At 40.9% G+C, this 21,337-nt stretch overlaps 1 protein-coding gene across 2 annotated transcripts; it reads right to left on the bottom strand.

Moving 5' to 3' along the window:
* Window positions 1-20: 20 nt before the first annotated feature.
* LOC111966712 (peptidyl-prolyl cis-trans isomerase FKBP11) lies at window positions 21-16,137 on the bottom strand. 2 transcript variants are annotated; one of them, XM_023991586.2, is made up of 6 exons: window positions 15,777-16,134; window positions 15,484-15,546; window positions 14,662-14,752; window positions 14,440-14,473; window positions 14,102-14,172; window positions 21-267 (listed from the first exon to the last, which is right to left on the bottom strand). In XM_023991586.2, the coding sequence occupies exons 1-6, from the start codon at window positions 15,888-15,890 to the stop codon at window positions 62-64; spliced, it is 579 nt and encodes a 192-aa protein (XP_023847354.1). In that variant the 5' UTR covers window positions 15,891-16,134; the 3' UTR covers window positions 21-61. The 2 variants fall into 2 exon arrangements, with proteins under 2 accessions (XP_023847354.1, XP_023847361.1); XM_023991593.2 differs by lacking the exon at window positions 15,484-15,546 and having other exon boundaries at window positions 15,777-16,137.
* Window positions 16,138-21,337: the final 5,200 nt, after the last annotated feature.

Raw genomic sequence — 21,337 nt, 5'->3', positions numbered from 1 at the left:
CAATAATAACAGAAACTCCCTTGTTTTTAATTTTTATTMTTTAAATAGTTGTGAGTCTCCTTCACTTCTTCTTGCTCTTCTTGTCCTTGGCCTTCTTTCCTGGCCGTTGGGCATTGGCCTTGTTATAGAGGTAGAGGCCCACCATACCCAGCAGAGTGGGAACCAGGCCCAGACACACTAGGGGAAAGACATCATTCACCATCTTCTGCCAGGGGGTTGACTGGATCAGTGACATCACCTCCACCTCAAACTCTAGAGCAGCATCAGCTAACGGGACAGAGGGAAGAAGAGAGACGGAGGATCAAGTACTGGGTTTAGGGTTGCAAAWTTCCGTTCACTTTCCCAAAATTTTCCTTAAATCTTGGTGGGAAGCTTTCCAGAATTGTGAGGGAATAAGCAGGGAAATCCAGAATCCTCCAATCTGGATTTATGGAAAATCAGGGAATCTTGGGAAAGTTTTGCAACCCTAACGGAGTCACGTTGTGTGTACTGTAAAAAATGTCCTGTCATTTTTACAGTAAAATACTGGCAGCACAGAAGACAGTAAATTACTGTATATTTACAGGACCTTTAGAGCATATTACGAGAACACCTGACTACAGCAACATGCTGTATTTCTAGAATTTACAGTGCATTACTAGAAGAACAGTAATTAGTAAACTGTTGCAGATTTACAGTGCATGCAGCTAGTGCCAACAATGGGAAGTATGTTACATCTAGTGCAAGTAGCCTRCTTAACTACAACAGCATACTCGCTAACGGTAAGAATCTTTTTACTTGCTATGACTAATATGTTCTTGTTTATCTACCTTAGTTTAACGCACTGACTGTAAATCACTCTGGATAACATTGTCTGCTAAATGACAAATGTAAAAATGAACACTTGCAAAGCACATTCCTGGATATTATTCTAATGAGCTCTGCCCCCCAAAAAGGCCACATTTGATCAAAATACAAATAGTTTGAGGGCAGACCTGATTAGAAATAATACACATCAGTTTGCTTTGCAAGTCTTCATTTCTACATTTAGGTAAGTGTGTTACACTAAGGTTGATTAAAAAAAAGTCATAGCAAGTAAAACGTTTCTGTAACCGTTACTGAAAATGTTGTTGTAGTTAAGGTTCATGAAYAGTCAAAATCATGTTTTCATGAAATGTAATTATATTTGGATCAAAGTATGATGACCCAATTATTAAGGAAATAGGTGACATCACCCTAACTCTCATTTTAATACACCAATTGTAACTTCATATTTAAATAACTACTGCCTTGTAAGCAACATCAGAGAAGGCGTGTTTAAGGAGGGGTGGGGTTTATATAGCTACTCTACTGGTGCTAAAAATTGACTGTATGTACTGTGTCACCAAATGTATGGCAAATATATTTAGTGTATTTGGACAGTATTCAGCCTCCTTGACTTTTTCCATTACAGCCTTATTCTAAAATTGATTACATTTTTTTCTCAATCTACAAACAATACCCCAAAATGAGAGCGAAAACAGGTTGACATTTTTGAAAATGTATTAAAAAAACAGAAATACCTTATTTACATAAATATTCGGACCCTTTGCTATGAGACTCGAAATTGAGCTCAGGTGCATCTGGTTTCCATTGATCATCCTTGAGATGTTTCTACAACTTGATTGTGGAGTCCACCTGTGGTAAATTCAATTGATTGGACAGGATTTGGAAAGACACACCTGTCTATATAAAAAGGTCCCCCAGTTGACAGTGCATGTCAGARCAAAAACCAAGCCATGAGGTTGAAGGAATTGTCAGAAGAGCTGCGAAACAGGAATGTGTCGAGGCGCAGATCTGGGGAAGGGTACCAAAAAATGTCTGCAGCATTGAAGGTCCCCAAGGACACAGTGGCCTCTATCATTCTTAAAATGTAATAAGTTTAGAACCGCCAAGACTCTTCCTAGAGCTGGCCACCTGGCCAAACTAAGTAATCGGGGGAGAAGGGCTTTGGTCAGGGAGGTWACCAAGAATCTGATGGTCACTGACAAAGCTCCAGAGTTAATTTGTGGAGATGGGAACCTTTCAGAAGGACAACCATCTCTGCAGCCCTCCACCAAATCAGGCCTTTATGGTAGTGGCCAGACAGAACCCACTCCTCAGTAAAAGGCACAACAGCCCGCTTGGAGTTTGCCATAAGGCACCTTAAGGACTCTTAGACCATGAGAAACAAGATTCTCTCAAACCAAGATTGAACTCTTTGGCCTAAATGCCAAGCGTCACGCCTGGAGGAAACCTGGCACCATCCCTATGGTGAAGCATGGTGGTGGCAGCATCATGCTGTGGGGATATTTTTCAGCGGCAGGGACTGGAAGACTAGTCAGGATTGAGGGAAAGATGAACAGGGCAAAGTACAGAGAGATCTTTGATGAAAACCTGCTCCAGAGCGCTCAGGACTGCATACTGGGGCGAAGGTTCACCTTCCAACAGGACAACAAACCTAAGTACAAAGCCAAGACAAAGCAGGAGTGGCTTCGGGAAAAGTCTCTGAATGGTCTTTGAGTGGCCCAGCCAGAGACCGGACTTGAACCCCATCGAACATCTCTGCAGCGACGTTCCCCATCCAACCTGACAGAGCTCGAGAGGGTCTGCAGAGAAGAATGGGAGAAACTCCAAATACAGGTGTGCCAAGCTTGTAGCGTCATACCCAAGAAGACTTGAGGCTGTAATCGCTGCCAATGGTGCTTCGACAAAGTACTGAGTAAAGGGCGTGAATACTTATGTAAATGTTATGGTGGAAATTACAAGATTATGTCAATACTTTTATTGCATCAAATGGTTGTTTTATGCAACAGAAGAGGGTTCTTAACTCTTGTGTCTGTGTGAACTGGAAGTGGGCCTCTGGGAGAACACTGACAGGAGATTTACAATGTCTTTGGGGATACCGCATTCCAGAACATGAGTTAATGTTTCTGTACTGGGGTAACAGGGGGAGATGGCTCCAGTATGGATTTGGGGGGCCAGACACTGGTCTCTACACAATGAGAACTGTTTTTACAGCAGATACTGTATGCTTTGAATTATAAGTATCTTTCATACAAATCTTAACCTTGTGACCCATTCCATACATCTGGTGTGTGTCATGTAGACTGAAGGAGGATGGATTTGCTACAAAATGCTGTGGCTCAAACCAGCTCGTTGAGTTCAGTGATCAYYTCCAGGGGTGATTACCGACCAGCTCCATTACTGCACTAATTAAATAATCAAGTTTGATCGTTTAAGAAATCTTAGTCTCTCCTTTTGATTACAATAATTCCACCACAATGTTTAAAAAAAAAAAATTATATACACATTTGCAAAAATGTCTAAACCTGTTTTTGCTTTGTCATTATGGGGTATTGTGTAGATCGTTGAGATTTTTTTTTTAAAGAATCAATTTTCGAATAAGGCTGTAACATAACAAAATGTGGATAAAGTCAAGGGGTCTGAATACTTTCCGGATGCACTTGGGCTCAATGTGGGCAGTCAAGCGCGTTTCAACCCGTCCCGTCTCCTTCAAGGTCACCCAAGTGGAGGTTCACTTCGACGGTGTCAACGAAAGCGAATCTTAATCAAATCTAACTTACATGGATAAAATTATAAACCATGGAAGTGAGACTGTTATTATGCATAATGTACTTTGTAATATTCATGTAATACCAGTGCAGTGGTATATTTGTATATAACCAACTACCGCACCGATGTTAGCATAGCGTTAATTAGCATCCATTTGCACGTGAGCTAGCTAATTAGCAATAGCACCCTTTTGCACGTGAGCTAGCTAATTGCTTACAATGAGGAAATCTTATTTGGACAAATTTGCCTACTTGAGCAGTAAGCCTAGGTTTACATGTACAGTTAAGTAATCGATTTGATCGTTGATTTTCTGTGTTTCTTCAATGTATTCCTTGTTGTGTTTGGCTGCATCTAAATGTATCGTTGATGTCGACGGCCATTCCCTAAGTTAACTTACATACAGCGAGTCTACATAGCCTGCACATAGTATACACAAGAATTAAATTAAATGCCTATTGCTTATTTTATGCCTTTCTAATTATCATGCCTTTTATGTCTATGCTTATTTTCTTTGATGTATAGAAACACGTTAGTGTGTGATTTGGAGCAGCAGCAGTCAACTTCATCACTGTCCCTCTGCACATATAAGGCTGAACAATATATGGTCAACAACCACATCAAAGCTCCTACTTCAGTGGGGCAGAGGTACTTTCGCTTTTTGTCTATTGAATATGATGTTCAGGTTATATATTTCTTAATTATTCCACTGAACCATTTGATTATCATTCCTTTATTGAAGAATGTACCTTGTTTCATTCCACAGTGCGTACCAAAGCAAGGTTTCTCAAACAATTGTTGGGTGTTTGTTTTGATGGTAAGATGCTGGCTATTCAGTATATTAGTCCATTGTGGTTATTGCTTATACTTTTTCTTGTTTACTATTCTTGACATTTTTTGGGACCCATCTTACAGTTTTTACACTACATACACAATTCATACATTAAACTCCTGCAGAGCTGTACACTGATGTGACATGCTGTGACTTATTGGGGAGGATGTGTTCTACATCCTGAAATATATCCCGGGGGGGGGGGGTCTTCTACATCCTGAAATATTCCTGGGTGGGGGGGTCACTTCTAATCCTGAAATATATTCCTGGGTGGGGGGGGTGTCTTCTATATCCTGAAATATATTCCTGAGGGAGGTGGTGGTATTATTATTTCAAATTTACCTAGCAAGGTGGGTGCGAACGCCAAACATTTAAAGGCACCGTTTCCCTCCCAAGTGTAATTGGGATGGACGGGAAGACCGCATTACAACCCTTAAAGAACTACGGTTGTATGATGGCCTGGATGTGAGAGAAAATATTCTCCTCAAGGAACCATTCATGTTCTTCGTTCCAGTTAGAGGATTATGAGATGTTCTATGTGGAGGCAGTTGACAACAAGAAAAATGGTTGAGCAGGAATGAAGCCATTTGAAAAGTGGTCAACCTTGTTTTTTGTCTGCTGTGTTAATTGTTTCAATGATGAATTGTGTTATGTGTTTTAGTAAAGATGATGTGAAGTCACCCGAGTCTCTGATCTCTCTACTGAGCTGGGTATAACTTAATGTACAGAGCACATTCAGCTTGTCAGTATGTCTATATGGTATAGTCTGTCTCCATTCTCATGAGGAAAATAAATAGCATTATAAATCAGGATAGGTTAGTAACTGTATATATGCTCAATGAAATAATTACAAAAGTTATAACATTTATCAACACAATTGTTGACAGTACATGACATCCATAACAAGTCTGTTGTTCACTGCAACAATATCAGTTAGCATGTCTCAAATATAGCATGAAGCAAAAAGTGTTACAACATGTGCTGGTACCACTTTATAAATATTTCTTTACAATCTTCAAAAATGAAATACATTTGTATTCAACGTGTGGGTTTGTATTCCGAGTGTGACTGTCAAACTCAGATTGACAAAAAAAAAAAAACACCGGTGGGTAGGGCAAACATTTCACTCCACCCTCATTTAGCTCAGCCATGAACTGCAAACTGGCAAGTCAGGGGTACTTGCTTTCATCTGTGTCTGGTGTTTCCCAGTTACTGGCTAGCTAGGTCTTCAGCCAGCATGGAACAAAAGGGGGGGGGGGGGGGGGGGGGTTGTTCAAAAACTGACACAGTGTTCATGTCAACACATCAGTCAATGCTGCTGTGAACCGCATCAGCAGAGAGACATGCTAAACAGAAGATGTATTTTTTTTTTTAAGTACATCATTGATGCAATTTCAATGTTTGAGTTGCTTTGTGTATCACCAAATTAGCTTGAGATGATTTTACTGCAACACTGCATCCAAGTTTCTTGACAGAGGCATCTCAAAGTGCTGTCAGTCATGTTGAGCTCATGAATATAAGCTCCCTGCCCACAGCCTTTCTTTTCAAACTTCCTGGTAGTTGGCCATGACAGAAACATTACTTTCTAAAATGTTTAGCATTTCTATCCCCCCAAAATATTATGAGGGATATTTTAGTCACACAAAAGGCTATTCTACATGGGAATCAGAATGACCGTTCGGGACCTTTAAGGATAGATTTGTTACAACCACAAAATAACTTGAAGACCAGATACCTACATCACCGGATGTCACGGGAAGGCCAAAAAGATCATCAAGGACAACAACCACCCGAGCCACTGCCTGTTCACCCCGCTATCATCCAGAAGGCGAGGTCAGTACAGGTGCATCAAAGCTGGAAGCGAGAGACTGAAAAACAGCTTCTATCTCAAGGCCATCAGACTGTTAAACAGCCATCACTAACATCGAGTGGCTTCTGCCAACAAAGACTCAATCTCTAGCCACTTTAATAATTGGATGTTGTAAATGTATCACTATTCACTTAAACAATGCCACTTTATAAAATGTTTACATACCCTACATTACTCATCTCATATGTATATACTGTACTCTATACCATCTACTGAATCTTGCCTATGCCGTTCGGCCATCGCTCATCCATATATTTATATGTACATATTCTTATTCATTCCTTTACACTTGTGTGTATAAGTTAGTTGTTGTGAAATTGTTATATCTAACAAGTAATCTTACTGCATTGTCGGAACTAGAAGCACAAGCATTTCGCTACACTGGCATTAACATCTGCTAACCATGAGTATGCGACCAATAAAATTGTATTTGATTTTGAGATACATCAAAAGGTATCTTTGCAAAACTCTGGCTAGTGCCAAGTATGTTACTGTAATATTCACAGTAACTTGCCACCAGCTTCCTGTAAGTTACTGTAATAGAGTAATCATATAGTACAATACTGTAAAATTAGCCTATTATACTGTAAGTAAATGCTACTGTAATTTTTATGTTTTTTTATTTCACTGTAATTCTATGGGATTGGTGCAAGCAGGTTGGCTACTAGGTATGTCCCAACCCTGGTGTCCTAGCCGTGTCTGAATCCTGGCTTAGGAAGGCCACCAAAAATCCAGAAATGTCCATCCCCAATTACATTTACGACAAGATAGAACTGCTAAAGGGGGGCAGAGTTGCAATCTACTGTAGAGATAGCCTGCAGAGTTCTGTTATACTATCCAGGTGCCCCTTTATGCCCAAACAGTTCGAGCTTCTACTTTTAAAAATCCATCTCGCCAGAAATTAGTCCCTCACTGTTGCCACTTGTTATAGACCMCCCTCAGCTCCCAGCTGTGCCCTGGACACCATATATGAATTGACTGCACCCCATCTATCGTCAGAGTTGGTACTGTTAGGTGACCTAAACTGGGACATGCTTAACACCACGGCCTTCCTACAATCTACGCTAGATGCCCTCAATCTCACACAAATTATCAAGGAACCTACCAGGTACAACCACAAATCTGTAAACATGGGCACCCTCATAGATATCATCCTGACCAACTTGCCCTCTAAAAATACACCTCTGCTGTTTCAACCAGGATCTCAGCAATCCCTGCCTCATTGCCTGCGTCCGTTATGGGTCCGCGGTCAAACGACCACCCCTCATCACTGTCAAACGCGCCCTAAAACACTTCAGCGAGCAGGCCTTTCTAATCGACCTGGGCCGTGTATCCTGGAAGGATATTGACCTCATCCCATAGAGGATGCCTGGTTGTTCTTTAAAAGTGCTTTCCTCAACATGCGTATTTAAGATGCCCCATTCMAWTTTTTTTTAACTAAGAACAGATATAGCCCTTAGTTCACTCCAGACTTGACTGCCCTTAACCAGCACAAAAACATCCTGTGACGTACTGCACTAGCATCGAATAGTCCCTGCGATATGCAACATTTCCGGGAAGCCCAGAATCAATATACACAGTCAGGAAAGCAAAGGCTAGCTTTTTCAAACATAAATTTGCATCCTGCAGCACTAATTCCAAAAAGTTTTGGGACACAAGTCCATGGAGAATAAGAGCACCTCCTCCCAGCTGCCCACTGGACTATCACCACCAATAAATCCACGATCATTTTAATAAGCATTTCTCTACGGCTGGCTACCCCAACCCCGGCCAACAGCTCTGCACCCCCCCTCCCTGCTTCTCCTTCACCTAAATCCAGACAGCTGATGTTCTGATAGAGTTGCAAAATCTGGATCCCTACTAATCAGCTGGGCTAGACAATCTGGACCCCCTCTTCCTAAAATTACCCGCCGCCATTGTTGCAACAGCTATTACTAATCTGTTCAACCTCTTTCGTATTGTCAGATTCCTAAAGATTGGAAAGCGGCCGCGGTCATCCCCCTCTTCAAAGGGGGAGACACTCTAGACCCAAACTGTTACAGACCTATATCCATCGTGCCCTGCCTTTCCAAAGTCTTCGAAAGCCAGGCGAACAAACAGATCGCCGACCATTTTGGACTGCTCTTAAATGCTAGTAAAACTAAATGCATGCTCTTCAACCAATCGCTGCCCGCACCCGCCCGCCCGACTTGCATCACTACTATGGACGGTTCTGACATAGAATATGTGGACAACTATAAATACCTAGGTGTCTGGCTAGACTGTAAACTCTCCTTCCAGACTCAAATTAAGCATCTCCAATCCAAAATTAAATCTAGAAAATCGTCTTCCTATTTCACAACGGGCCTCCTTCACTCATGCTGCCAAATAGGCCCTCATAGGGCTGGCTATCCTACCGATCCTCGACTTCAGCAATGTAGTTAGCAAAATAGCCTCCAACACAAATTGGATGCAGTCTATCACAGTGTCATCCGTTTTGTCACCAAAGCCCCATATACTACCCACCACTGCGACCTGTATGCTCTCGTTGGCTGGTCCTCGCTACATATTCGTCGCCAAACCCACTGGCTCCAGGTCATCTATAAGTCTTTGCTAGGTAAAGCTCYGCCTTATCTCAGCTCACTGGTCACCATAGCAACACCCACCTGTAGCACGCGCTCCAGCAGGTTTATTTCACTGGTCATCCCCAAAGCCAACACCTACTTTGGCCGCCTTTCCTTCCAGTTCTCTGCTGCCAATGACTGGAACAAATAGCAAAAAGCTGAAGCTGGAGACTCATATCTCCCTCACTAACTTTAAGCATCAGCTGTCAGAGCAGCTTACCTGCATCTGTACACACCCCCATCTGTAAATTGCCCATCCAACCACCTACCTCATCTCATATTTGTTTTTCTTCTCTTTTGCACACCATTATTTCTACTTGCACATCCTCATCTGCACATCTATCACTCCAGTGTTAATTGCTTAACTGTAATTACTTCGCCACTATGGCCTATTTATTGCCTTACGTCATTTGCACACACTGTATACAGATTTTTATATTGTGTTATTGACTATGTTTGTTTACCCCATGTTTAACTCTGTTGTTTTTGTCACTTTGCTTTATCTTGGCCGGGTCGCAGTTGTAAAGGAGAACTTGTTCTAAACTGGCCTACCTGGTTAAATAAAGGTTAAATAAAAAAATAAATGATATATTACAGCATATTTATATCACTTGCACTTCTAGAGGTGTAAACAAAGGCTTCCAAACTTGCAATGATTCCAGGGCAAACAGACCAAAAGGACTTAAGAAAACACACATACAGTTGAAGTCGGAAGTTTACATACACCTTAGCCACATACATTTAAACTCAGTTTTTCACAATTCCTGAAATTTTATCCTAGTAAAAATTCTGTCTTAGGTCAGTTAGGATCACCACTATTTTAAGAATGTGAAATGTCAGAATAATAGTAGAGAGAATTATTTACTTATTGAATCACATTCCCAGTGGGTCAGAAGTTTACATACACTCAATTAGTATTTGGTAGCATTGCCTTTAAATGTCGGGTAGCCTTACACAAGCTTCCCACAATAAGATGGGTGAATTTTGGCTTATTCCTCCTGACAGAGCTGGTGTAACTGAGTCAGGTTTGTAGGCCTCCTTGCTCGCACACACCTTTTCAGTTCTGCCCACAAATGTTCTATGGGATTGAGGTCAGGGCTTTGTGATGGCCACTCCAATACCTTGACTTTATTGCTCTTAAGCCATTTTGCCACAACTTTGGAAGTATGCTTGGGGTCAATGTCCATTTGTAAGACCAATTTGCGACCAAGCTTCAACTTCCTGACTGAGGTCTGAGATGTTGCTTCAATATATCCACATAATTTTCCTTCCTTATGAAGCAATCTATTTTGTGCAGTGCACCAGTCCCTCCTGCAGCAAAGCACCCCCACAACATGATGCTGCCACCCTCCTGCTTCACGGTTGGGATGGTGTTCTTTGGCTTGCAAGCCTCCCTGTTTTCCTCCAAACATAACAATGGTCATTATGGCCAAACAGTTCAAATTTTGTTTCATCAGACCAGAGGACATTTCTCCAAAAAGTACGATCTTGGTCCCCATGTGCAGTTGCAAACCGTAGTCTGGCTTTTTTATGGCGGTTTTGGAGCAGTGGCTTCTTCCTTGCTGAGCGGCCTTTCAGGTTATGTCGATATAGGACTTGTTTTACTGTGGATATAGATACTTTTGTACCTGTTTCCTCCAGCATCTTCACAAGATCCTTTGCTGTTATTCTGGGATTGATTTGCAATTCTCGCACCAAAGTACATTCATCTCTAGGAGACAGAATGCGTCTCCTTCCTGAGCGGTATGACAGCTGCGTGGTCCCATGGTGTTTATATTTGCGTACTATTGTTTGTACAGATGAACGTGGTACCTTCCGGCGTTTGGAAGTTGCTCCCAAGGATGAACCAGACTTGTGGAGGTCTACAATTGTTTGTCTGAGGTTTTGGCTGACTTATTTTGATTGTCCCATGATGTCAAGCAAAGAGGCACTGAGTTTGAAGGTAGGCCTTGAAATACATCCACAGGTACACCTCCAATTGACTCAAATGATGTCAATTAGCATATCAGAAGCTTCTAAAGCCATGACATCATTTTCTGGAATTTTCCAAGCTGTTTAAAAGGCACAGTCAACTTAGTGCATGTAAACTTCTGACCCATTGGAATTGTGATAGTGAATTATAAGTGAAATAATCTGTCTGTAAACAATTGTTGGAAAAATTACTTGTGTCATGCTCAACGTATACGTCCTAACCGACTTGCCAAAATTATAGTTTGTTAACAAGAAATTTGTGGAGTGGTTGAAAAATGAGTTTTAATGACTCCAACCTAAGTGTATGTAAACTTCAGACTTCAACTGTAATGACTTGCTGACACTGATTTGTCCCTTATACACACACAGAAATTGTATGGGCACTACTACCACATCAGTTCAATTGGTACAGCACTCTCACTAATGGGTGCAACAAATTTAAATTATATTGTAATAAAATTTCAGCATATGCTAATATATTGTAATTACATACAGTATACCAATTAATATTTGGTGTTTTATATCACTTGCAAAGGATTTTAAGCTGACAGTAGCTAGGTTTCCATCCAATTGGCAAGAGATTTATACGAATATTCTAAAATACACATTAAAACAATATTTCCCACCAGATGTATTTCCATCAAATTGACTTGTTGGGGATAAAAGCCTGTGCGTGATGACGTACTGCGCATAAAAATACAATTTGCAGTTCAATTCCCATGTACTAAATAATAAACGAAGTTAAATTATTTCCATCGCATTTACAACTCTACTGATGGTTCTCACATTTTTGTTCGTTATATAGCGGGTGTGCCCACTGGTATTTCCACATGCGCTTTAGCTGACAGCTCAACAGCTCGCATATACAGTGCGGGTATAGTCTACATGAAGAGATTATTATGGACAAAAAAGCGAGATTATTTGTATTTGTCAAACGGCAGCCAAGCGTCGATGATCATTTCACCATAATAAGACCCTTGATATTTATTGGAATGGAGCATCCAGCTCATAACTTATTTCATCTGTATCCTAATAAACTGCATGCTTTTCCGACAAGTCGTTGTGGGACACACAACATGTCATCGCGTGGCTCCAAGTTTACGTCGATATGACTGGCAGGGCAGTGTCATCAAGTTGAGATGCCGTATTTATTTAGTGTTTGTTTCTTTGTATGATTGAGTGTGTACAATGCTTTCAGAAAGTATTCACATTCCTTGACTTTTTCCACAATTTGCTGTGTTACAACCTGACTTTTAAATTGATTATATTGAAATGAGTCACTGCCCTACACACAATACCCCATAATGTCATAATGTTTTTTAGAAATGACTTGAGTCAATAAGTATTCAACCCTTTGTTATGGCAAGCCTAAATAAGTTCAGGAGTAAAAATGTGCTTAACACGTCACATAATAAGTTGCATGTGTGCAATAGTGTTTAACATGATTTGAGTGACTACCTGGCCAGCAGCATACCACCCTGTATTTCACTGCTAGCTTGCCTCGAAGCTAAGCAGGTTAGTCCTGGTCGATCCCTAGATGGGAGACCAGATGCTGCTGGAAGTGGTATCGGAAGACCAGTATGAGGCACTCTTTCGTCAGGTCCCCCAAAAATATCCTAATGCCCCAAGACAGTGATTGGGGACATTGCTGTGTAAGGTGTCATCTTTTGGATGGGACGTTAAATGGATGTCCAGACTCTCTGTGGTCATTAAAGAGCACATGGCACTTATCATAGGAGTAGGGGTTAACCCTTGTGTTCTGGCTAAATTCCCAATCTGGCCCTCATACCATCATGGCCACCTAATCATCCCCAGCTCCCAATTGGCTCATTCATCCCCCTCTAACTATTCCACATGTAGTTGCTGTAAATGAGAATGTGTTCGCAGTCAATTTACCTGGTAAAATAAAACCTCATCTCTGTACCCCACACATACAAATAATTGTAAGGGCCCTCCGTCAAGCAGTGAGTTTCAACCACAAAGACCAGGGAGATTTTCCAATGCCTTCAAAGAGAACCTAAGCAGATATTGAATATCCTTTTGAGCATGGTTAGGATATTAATTACACTTTGGATGGTGTATCATACACCCAGTCAATACAAAAAGAACAGGAGTCCTTCCTAACTCAATTGCCGGAGAATAAGGTAACCGCTCAGGGATTTCACCAAGCGGCCAATGGTGATTTTAAAACAGTTAAGAGTTTAATGGCTGTGATAGGAGAAAACTGAGGATGGATCAACAACATTGTAGTTACTCCACAATACTAACCTAAATAGGGGTTGGGTTAAATGCAGAARAMACATTTTAGTTGAACGCATTCAGTTGTACAACTGACTAGGTATCCCCCTTTCCCGTTCCTTAAAATGACAGAGTGAAAAGGAAACCTGTACAGTACACAAATATTCCAAGTCATACATCCTGTTTGCAATAAGGCACTAAAGTAAAACTGCAAAACATTTAGCTAAGAAATTAACTTTATGTCCTGAATACAATACATTACGTTTGGGGCAAATCCAACACAACACATAAAACTGAGTACCACTCTTCATATTTTCAAGCATGGTGGTCGCTGCATCATGTTATGGGTATGCATGTCATCGGCAAGGACTAGAAAGTTTTTTAGGATAAAAACAAACTTAGAGCTAAGCACAGGCAAAATCCTACAGGAAAAGCTGGTTCAGTCTGATTTCCAACAGACACTGAGACAAATTCTCCTTTCAGCAGGACAATAACCTAAAACAAGGCCGAATCTACACTTGAATTCCTTACTAGGAAGACAGCAAATGTTCCTGAGTGGCCGAGTCAGAGTTTGAACTTAAATTCAATTGAAAATGTATGGCAAGACTTTAAAATGGCTGTCTAACAATGATCAACAACCAACTTGACAGAACTTAAAGAATATATATATATATAAAAAATGTGCAAATATTGTACAATCCAGGTGTGCAAAGCTCTTACAGCTGTAATAACTGCTAAAGGTGAGTCTAACATGTATTGACTCAGGGGGTTTGAATACTCATGCAATCAACATAGTGTTTTATTTTTCATACATTTTTTCTTCCACTTTGACATTAGAGTATTTTGTGTAGATCATTGACCAAAACAATTTGTTGAATCCATTTTAATCCCACTTTGTAACACAAAATGTGGAAAAAGTCAAGGGGTGTGAATACTTTCTGAAGGCACTGTATATGATACATATGCATGTATACAGTATGCGTATGTACGTGTGTATATGCACATGTGTTTAAGTACCTGGGATAGTTGGAGGGTATCCTCTTTTTCCATAGGCAAGGTGTGGTGGAATAGTGGTCTTGATTTTTTGTCTGGAGGAACACAAGACAGAAAAGGCCTATTCTTATAGGTTTGCATGTTTTCCACTACTATTTTAGTGACACATAATTTTAACAGTCATTTGAGACAGGATCTTTGTGATTGCTTCACACACTGGAAATATCTATATTTTAAACTAGTTATCCTAGTTCATATAATATACATTTTTGATTTCCTAGTGAAAGTGGTACTCTTACGTAAATTAATGCAACATGTCCCTTTCAAAACGTTGTATTGGCAGACCTTGACTGTTTACTTACCCTTCACAAACTCCTACCAAACTCTGTTCCAGACCTGTTGGAGATACAGTATTTCATGTTATCTTTATACAGTGACTGATGCGATAACAAAAACACTGCACTGCTAGTGTGAGCTAAATCTGAAGGTATATTGCTGTTTGAAACATAAGCTAGTGTTCCTGTTATTTTGTGTGATCAATATCAGGTCTAATACAGGCAATTTGAATAGTTATGTGATTTTACCAGGGATAACTGTCCTCTTTCCCAGCTCAACAACAAGAGGGTCCCGAGACAGTGATGAGTCAATCACCTTGCCATCAGCAAGTAGTTTACCCTGTTCAGAGCATTGGAACAATATGAATGGAAGAAGCATGTTAAAAAGAAGGATTTTGCATGCAAGCAGTGATTAGAATCTAAATAGAAGGTTAAGATGCATTCCCTGCAAGTCACATTAAAATGTGAAACACTTGACAGACTTTTTTCAAATGTCTTTATAGGAGTGGCTGTATGTTAGGTGAGGCAATGGTCAAGCTCAAGCATGACGCTTCATGAGTGACGAGTTTCGGTTGGACTACTGCCCTACCCACCGCCGGAGCAGGAGTGCTGACGTGTTGTACCTCCCCATTGCAGTGCCGAGTAGAATGTCTGGCACGCATAAAACGTGTCATTTTTTTCGCCACATGGGGTAAAACATTGCCGTTTACTTGCCATCCCAGATATGAATACAAACGATGTGTAATGCAAAATATAAAGTAGTTTTTATCTGACAATATTTGATACCACATTCACGAATTTCCAAGTCTCAAATGAAAAACGGTAACTTGTAACTCTGCACCATGCCACAGACAACATCGTATTGACTATAGTCAAGTTTGACGTGCAATGAATCAGAACCACTTAAAATGCAGAGCACACTTTTGACCAGATTTCATTCATATTTTCCCCAAAAATGTAGTTGACATCTCTCAATAAGCAGGCTAGGTCTGAAGTCAAACAGGGCGGTGCCTATACCTTCGAAATTGAAAATGTTTTTTAGGCCATTCATTTCCACTCCTTTTTGCTTACCGTATAGTGGATTTGTAGCGTGTCTCCCATTTCTGACGTTATAGAGCAAGTTTCGGGTTTCACCTTATGAAGGGGGAGAAGAAAAAAAGTGAGATATTTGAATTGCAAATAAATACGAATGCATCGTTTTATTACACAAAATAAACGATACATTGACAATTATAACAATCAAAAACTGATACATTGTTTCAATTTGGTCTGACTGTTGCAATGAATGGCATTCGGTTAGTGCAAGAGTTGCCACTTTCCTATCGCTCTATAGCCTACAATAGAGAGAAAAAGACAGAACTCACCAAGGTTTCCACCAATAACTCTTCCACAACATTTTGCTCGGATTCGCCTTCCTGTGCTGCAACATAAACGAAAGCAGCTAGCAAGACTAGGATTACCCCAGTCTTGGYTTTCATTGTAAATCCGAACTTTTGGAAAACTATCCAACTAACTTCCGTGAATCCGTAGTACAGCAAGCGCCAACGACTGACCACCACAGACAATCTGTCGAATAGAGATTCGGAGGTACTGTGTGTATATATAGGCTAGACGCCAGTTAAGGCTGATGTGTTGTTATAGTATGGTGATAACGATGCAGTCGACCCGCGGACCTGTGTCGCCGAAGTGACTGCGAAGAGCCCGCCTTAAACATTCCGCCAGCATCCCAGAAGTCAATTGCTGATAGGTAACGGTGCAGTTACATTATTTGTGTCGGTTGAGGGCAGTTGTGAGTCTTCTAAAAGCTTCAGCAGTATCAGTACCTCCTGAAAAAAACAGAATTAATATTCCCTTTAGAACCCATAGTGGCCCTCGACGGGGTTTCTTTAATTTACTACAGCGGGTGTGAACGACCTTGTTTTTCTAACAATAATATGTGTCAGTTTCGCAAAGTGAACTTGCTAACAATCTGGTATCGTATTCGCGTGGCTGTTGTCATCAACCAGAAACCGGAAACAGGGTATGCTGTCATTTGACTTTTCACCGTTTTTTAAACTTCATTACAGAAAATGACAGCGCCGAAGCGGACATGACTTTTCACTGTGAAAGAGACTGTATCTACAGTACCAGTCAAAAGTTTGGACACACCTACTCATTCAAGGGTTTTCTTTATCCCTTTTTTAAAATCATTTTCTACATTGGAGAATAATAGTGAAGACATCTAAACTATGAAATAACACATATGGAATCATGTAGTAACCAAAAAAGTGTTAAACAAATCAAAATATATTTTAGATTCTTCAAAGTAGCCACCCTTTGCCTTGAAGACAGCTTTGCACACTCTTGGCATTCTCTCAACCAGCTTCATGAGGTAGTCACCTGGAATGCATTTAAATTAACAGGTGTGCCTTGCTAAAAGTTAATTGGTGGAATTTATTTATTTCTGAATGCATTTGAGCCAATCAGTTGTGTTGTGACAAGGTATACAGAATATAGCCCTATTTGGTAAAATAGCAAATCCATATTATGGCAAGACCAGCTCAAATAAGCAAAGAGAAACAACAGTCCATCATTACTTTAAGACATGAAGGTAAGTCAATCCGGAAAATTTCAAGAACTTTTAAAGTTTCTTCAAGTGTAGTCGCAAAAACCATCAAGCGCAATGATGAAACTGGCTCTCATGAGGACCAAATAAATACTTCACAGCGTTCAAGTAACAGACACATCTCAACATTAACTGTTCAGAGGAGACTGCGTGAATCAGGCCTTTGTGGTCGAATTTCTGCAAAGAAACCACTATTAAAGGACACCAAAAAGAAGAAGAGACTTGCTTGGGCCAAGAAACACGAGCAATGGACATTAGACCTGTGGAAATCTGTCCTTTGGTCTGATGAGACCAAATTTGAGATTTTTGGTTCCAATCGCCATGTCTTTGTGAGACGCAGAGTTGGTGARCGGATGATCTCTGCATGTGTGGTTCCCACCGTGAAGCATGGAGGAGGAGATGTGATGGTGTGGCGGTACTTTGCTGGTGACACTGTCAGGATTTATTTAGAATTCTAGGCACACTTCACCAGCATGGCTACTACAAMATTCTGCAGCGATACACCATTTACATTTACGTCATTTAGCAGACGCTCTTATCCAGAGCGACTTACAAATTGGAAAGTTCATACATATTCATCCTGGTCCCCCCGTGGGGAATGAACCCACAACCCTGGCGTTGCAAGCGCCATGCTCTAYCAACTGAGCCACACGGGACCGTGTGACACCATCCTACCTGTATTTCCCTTAGTGGGACTATCATTTGTTTTTCAACAGGACAATGACCCAAAACACACCGCCAGGCTGTGTAAGGACTATTTGACCAAGGAGAGTGATTGAGTGCTGCATCAGATGACCTGGCCTCCACAATCACCGGACCTCAACCCAATTGAGATGGATTGGGATGAGTTGGACCGCAGAGTGAAGGAAAAGCAGCCAACAAGTCCTCAGCATATGTGGGAACTCCTTCAAGACTGTTGGCAAAGCATTCCTCACGAAGCTGGTTGATAGAATGCCAAGCATGTGCAGAACTGTCAGCAAGGCAAAGGGTGGCTACTTTGAAGAATCAAAAATATTAAATATATTTTGATTTGTTTAACACTTTTTTGGTGAATACATGATTCCAAATGTGTTATTTTATAGTTTTGATGTCTTCACTATTATTCTACAATGTAAAAAAAAACTTGAATGAGGAGGTCTATCCAAACTTTTGATTGGTACTGTATGTTGGTTGGTGATACTGATTCGGACTCGTCCTTGCACTTTGAAAAGCGAAGATGTCGAGGTGAGTGAAATAAGTAAACAGCAGATATATGTTTGACGTTGTTGATGTTGTTTGATGCTGTGAAAGTTGGGGAATAGCTCTCATATTAGCAAGTCATGTCATGATAACTTGGTTGGTACAGGCGAGCACATCAGCGGTGGAGCTCGATTGATTGCTCTCTGTCTCATGGAAATAATTGCAGGGTTTAATTGCAGGGTTTAGCTGTATTAAGTCAGTTAACTATACTGAATAAAAATATAAAAATGCAACATGCAACAATTTCCTTGATTTTACTGAGTTCCAATTCAYATGAGGAAATCAGTCAATTGAAGTAAATTCATTGGGCACTAATCTATGGAATTCAAATAACTGGGAATACAGGTATGCATCTGTTGGTCACAGATACCTTAAAAAAATGGGCCTCAGGATCTCGTCACTGTATTCTTGTGCATTCAAATTGCCATCAATAAAATTCAGTTGTGTTCGCTGTCCGTAGCTTATGTCTGCCCATACCACTGTTCACAACATTGACATCAGCAAACCCGCTCGCCCACACAATGTCATACACGTGGTCTGCGATTGTGAAGCTGGTTGGACGTACTGCCAAATTCTCTTAAACAACCTTATGGTAGAGAAATTAACATTTCATTTTCTGGCAACAGCTCTGGTGTACATTTCTGCAGTCAGCATGCCAATTGCATGCTCCCTCAAAACTCAAAACATCTACGGCATTGTGTTGTGTGACAAAACTGCCTGTTTTAGAGTGRCCTTTTATTGTCCCCAGCACAAGGTRCACCTGTGTAATAATCATGCTGTTTAATCAGCTTCTTGATATGTAATGGATTATCTTGGCAAAGGAGAAATGCTCACTAACAGGGAAACAAATTTGTACACAAAATGTGAGAAAAATAAGCTTTTTGTGCATATGGAACATTTCTGGGATCTTTTATTTCAGCTCATGAAACATGGGACCAACACTTTACATGTTGCGTTTATATTTTTGTTCAGTGTAGTTGGTTGTTTTGTCTTGTTTCTACCGATGTAATTCATATGGAAATGGCTCAAGCTGCTTGCTATAGCTAGCTAACTAGTTAGTCTGTCAGGCAAGAAAAGTTGTGTGTTGTAGCAAATTAGCGTCAACCTCAGCTGTCACTTTCACTAGCTAGCTATACAGACAACCAGCTAACTAGCCACCGAAATGAAGACTAGAGCAATTCGTTTTTTATCTGTTGGGCGTAGGTTATGGTTTGTCATCTTTGCTAGGTGCACATATTCATAAGCTATATATTGCATCGTTTTCCTATTATTTGACAGCTCAGTAGATGCCCGTGCAGTGGAGCTCATATGATGAGTTGGATTTACATAGCCAGATTTACATAGCCTGCTAACAAGTTGCTTGTTTTGTCCAGTTTCTACCGATGCAATTCATTTGGAAACTGTCCCAGCTTCATAACTAATCAGCTAACTTTGGCGAACTCTGTAGTTAGTCTGTCAGGCAAGAAAGCACGAGTTGAATGGAAGAGAGAGAGAGAGACACACACAGAGAGAGAAAGAGTGTGTGGGGAGAATGGGAGGCGTGTAACTGTATCACACAATTTATTATGGAAACCCCTTAAGAAGAGAGTATGTATGGTTTAGAAAAAGAAAAAAGGAAGAGAGAAATAGTGTGAGAGGGAGAGATTATGTTCCTGACCACAATTGTATACTATTTGTTTATCCCTCTGTTACTCTGTGTCAGTGAAAATGAGGGAAGTGATGTTGAGAGTCAGGGCTCAGCAGCAAAAGACAGGGAGGAAGAGGAGTTAGAGTTGGAGGGATAGAGATGTGGAGCAAGGAGGGAGGTGTAGCGTGAGAGTAGAGTGGAGGAAGAGAGGAAAAGGAACATGGAAAGGAGGAGGGAGAGGGAGAAGAGGACGAAGCAGAGGGAAAGGAGGAGGGAAGGGAAAAGGGAGAGCACACCCGAGAGGAGAGCCTACGTTTCTGTGGAGTGTGTCTGCCCCAAGTCCCACCATTCACCCTTGTACCACACAGCCTGGGCCTAAAGTGACACTGGCAAGGGGGGTTTTGGAGTTGTTTTTTAAAGAGGTAGGAACTTACAGTATATCTGTTCCAAAGCTTGTAATGGATTACAACAAGAAAATTGGCAGGTTTGACCATCTGGACCAACTGAGGAGCTATTACAATGTTGGCCGCACAGGCAGAAAATGGTGGAAGGATGTGTTTTGGGGGATGCTCAACATTGCCATCATAAATGCATACAGTACCAGTCAAAAGGGTTTTTATTTATTTTTACTATTTATTTATTTTTACTATAGAATAATAGTGAAGACATCAAAACTATGAAATAACACATATGGAATCATGTAGTAACCAAAAGAAATGTGAAACAAATACAAATGTATTTTAAATTTTGGATTCTTCAAAGTAGCCACTCTTTGCCTTGCTAACAGCTTTGCACACACTTGGCATTCTATCAACCAACTTCATGAGGAATGCTTTTCYAACTGTCTTGAAGGAGTTCCCACATATGCTGAGCACTTGTTGGCTGCTTTACCTTCACTCTGCGGTCCAACTCATCCCAAATTGGGTTGAGGTCGGGCGATTGTGGAGGCCAAGTTATCTGATGCAGCTCTCCATCACTCTCCTTGGTCAAATAGTCCTTACACAGCCTGGAGGTGTGTTTTGGGTCATTGTCCTGTTGAAAAACAAATGACAGTCCCACTAAGCGCAAACCAGATGGGATGACATATCCCTGCAGAATGCTGTGGTAGCCATGCTGGTTAAGTGTGCCTTGAATTCTAAATAAATCAGCGACAGTGTCATCAGCAAAGCACCCCCACACCATCACACCTCCTCCTCCATGCTTCACGGTGGGAACCACACATGCAGAGATCATCCGTTCACCTACTCTGCGTCTCACAAAGACACAGCGGTTGGAACCAAAAATCTCAAATTTGGACTCAAATTTCCACCGGTCTGATGTCCATTGCTCGTGTTTCTTTGCCCAAGCAAGTCTCTTATTCTTATTGGTGTCCTTTAATAGTGGTTTCTTTGCCGCAATTCGAGCATGAAGGCCTGATTCATGCAGTCTCCTCTGAATAGATGATGTTGTCACAA

The sequence above is a fragment of the Salvelinus sp. IW2-2015 genome, linkage group LG1 (genome assembly GCF_002910315.2).
Source record: "Salvelinus sp. IW2-2015 linkage group LG1, ASM291031v2, whole genome shotgun sequence".
In the NCBI taxonomy this organism is placed as follows: Eukaryota; Metazoa; Chordata; class Actinopteri; order Salmoniformes; family Salmonidae; genus Salvelinus; species Salvelinus sp. IW2-2015.
This window is presented reverse-complemented; position numbering and strand designations above follow the sequence as displayed.